The sequence below is a fragment of the Teleopsis dalmanni genome, chromosome 1 (assembly GCF_002237135.1).
Source record: "Teleopsis dalmanni isolate 2A chromosome 1, ASM223713v2, whole genome shotgun sequence".
Classification (NCBI taxonomy): domain Eukaryota; kingdom Metazoa; phylum Arthropoda; class Insecta; order Diptera; family Diopsidae; genus Teleopsis; species Teleopsis dalmanni.
In genome coordinates, this window is record NC_051846.1 from 183,386,773 (window position 1) to 183,389,552 (window position 2,780).

The following is a 2,780-nucleotide window of genomic DNA, read 5'->3' on the forward strand; positions in this document are numbered from 1 at the left end:
ATGTCATAACTTGCTCTATACTTGTCCAGCGTGCACAACCAGTTGCGCTATTGTGATAGCGTAATCTACTTTTCTCAAAGGAAGAGACTGAGGAACTTCTGATTTTATACATATTTCAAATTATACTACATTTATAGTTACAAATTACAAGAACCGATCTACTATATATAAAATGTATATGATGATGAGGCAACAATAAAATACATTACAAATCTGGTTTAGCTTATTTTTGGTATGTAATTTCTTATTGTTCAGTGACTTTTCATAAATAAATGAACTACTGGTTTATATACATGTAAGAAAAATTAACCCTACTTGATTCATTACTCAACACTGCACATTAAGTTTATTATTCTAAAATGTGCTATTAACATGAAATGATATTATAATACGCAGTAGTTTTCGCTTTATTCGTTGGTAGGGGTAAATAAAGGAGATTTCACATATCATTCGATTTCATACTAACTTATATCAAAAATCATATAGTTGTCTCACATAACGGAACCTCTCGAACATGCGAAAAAATTTGTACGTTTCGTATTAACGAAGTTTCTCATTCCGTGTCTAGTCGAGAATCAGTGTAGTAGTTCTTTTAGATTTTCTCCCGTGCTTGAATTTTTTATATTATAAAATTATTGTTGAGGTAAGAATTTTTATAAATCATAATAGTTTAAGACTTAAATATATTTATCGCAAATGTTTTAAATTAAAATGCTTCACAATTGCACAAATATTAATTTATTATAAATAAATTATAATAATTAATTATAATGCGTTTTTCATTGCAGTCATTCAATATGGCCAACTACCAAGTGTCTAGGCCGCCTGAGAAGAAAGGTATTTATAACGTTTTGTCTCTATTTTAGTTGCTAATTATAATTACTAATTAATATCAAAAATATGAATTATTCATATCTTTAAATTTTTTTCTCAAATTTTAATTTAAATGTGGAGTAGCACATGAATATCACATAATTGTAAAATACTTTAATTCTTGCAAAATCTACAAATTTCTAGATAAAGCAAAGACAATGGCGTCGAAAAAGTGATGCCAGTGAGCACATTTTTTTCACATTGCTCTGATATAACGTAAACCAATATTTTCTTATTGCTTTTAGTTGGTTTTTTCTGATTTAATAAGATATTTTTTTTATTGCAAATTTTATAACTAAGATTTGTAATATATTTTAGTGTTCTTATATTAATTTTCAATACATAAAGACAATGTTAATGTTCACTACATTTTGATCTACATCACATCAATTTTCGTAATTAGATTTCCGATTATTATGTCTTCGACGCCTTCGTTCGGTGAAATTATTCTTCATTTCTTTATTATTTATACTTTATTCCTGCTTTCTTAATATTGAATATATAAAATGGATGATATTGTTGGATTATCTTTATTCAGGATTTTCGTAATACTAAAAATTATATCTTTTCTGAATCTAGTTTCATTTATCAAATAAACTATTTCAGTTATTAATATTTAGGAGTATTTTGATAGTTTTTGCAACATCTAGAAATTTCTGGAAGAGGCAAAAATGGTTGGAAAAAGTGATGCCAGTGCAGATTTTCTTCACTTTTGATATAATCCAGAGCAATTGTTTCTTAAAGTATGATTTCACTAGCTTCGTTAGACCAGTTAACTTGAGATTCAAGTAATTCAAGCAATCCTATGTAAGTTAACAGATCTAATAAAACCAAAGGAAACATTCTATTATTGCTTTTAGGCGGGTTAACCTTTTTCTCTTCACTTTATTGTTTGATTGTAAAATTTTTATCTAATAATAATAATATACTTTAGAATTCATGTAACATAACTTATATTAACTTTTATTTTTATATATAAAAATAAATTTAATGTTTACACTACATTTTGATTTACTTCACATCAATAATATTTTTGTAAATGGATTTGTACTCATGTCTCCAATGCTTCCATTGAGTAAATGTTTAATATGATATATTAAATATGATATATTAAACATTTACTTTAATATTGAATAAATAAGTATTAAATAATTTAATAGAAGGCAATCTAATTAAGAGAGTTTTTGAAGAGAGTTGCATTTCACGATTCGTGACGGAATTAGTTTATTTTCTCCAGTTATTAAATAATTAAAATATTTACAGTACATATAAATTGCATTATAAAATATAAAATTTAATTTCTTCCTCTTTTCTTTTTTTAATTTTCAGCGGCCTATAGATTTCGTATTGTTGTCACACATTATATAAACCCACAACTATTTTGGTATTACATTGATGTACCCGATTCGTTACATAAGGTGTTGGAAGTAGAAAGCCTCTTGCTGGCAGAGTGCACCAGAGACAGTGGTCAATGTTACTTTAGACCCCATTTAAATGAAATAGTTGCGGTGCAATATTTACCCTTCTCGAAATATATTCGGGGTCAAGTACTTCATGTGGATAATGAAAGCGAAAAACCCACATATATATTATGGGCCATTGATCATGGGTTTCCGTTTGCTTCAGACGGAAGGTATTTGTGGCAGATACCAGTTGATCTGCGGAAACCCTCCGATCGTATTATATGTGGTGGAATGGCTAATATTTACCCTAAGCCTTCTGTACCTATAACTGATGACGTAAATCTTCATCATATTATAAGTGAAATGTCCTGGAGTGATGACGCTTGTGAGTTTATAGAATGGCTGATGAAAAACGCGAGATATCTTTTTTTTTATCATTTACATCTCTCGGAGAATAGAAAACAGTGGGGTTTTCTAAATATACGTTTTCAAAATGGTTCTGAG

The 2,780-nt window shown here is 28.2% G+C and overlaps 1 protein-coding gene across 1 annotated transcript in view; it reads left to right on the plus strand.

Moving 5' to 3' along the window:
• The first annotated feature begins 562 nt into the window (after positions 1-562).
• Positions 563-2,780, plus strand: part of LOC119666871 (putative ATP-dependent RNA helicase SoYb) — a 24,053-nt gene continuing 21,835 nt past the window's right edge. Inside the window, exons 1-3 of the mRNA XM_038076150.1 lie at positions 563-643; positions 789-837; positions 2,203-2,772. Coding sequence (XP_037932078.1) covers positions 798-837; positions 2,203-2,772 — 610 coding nt within the window. The 5' untranslated portion in view covers positions 563-643; positions 789-797. The remainder of the gene's footprint in view (positions 644-788; positions 838-2,202; positions 2,773-2,780) is intronic.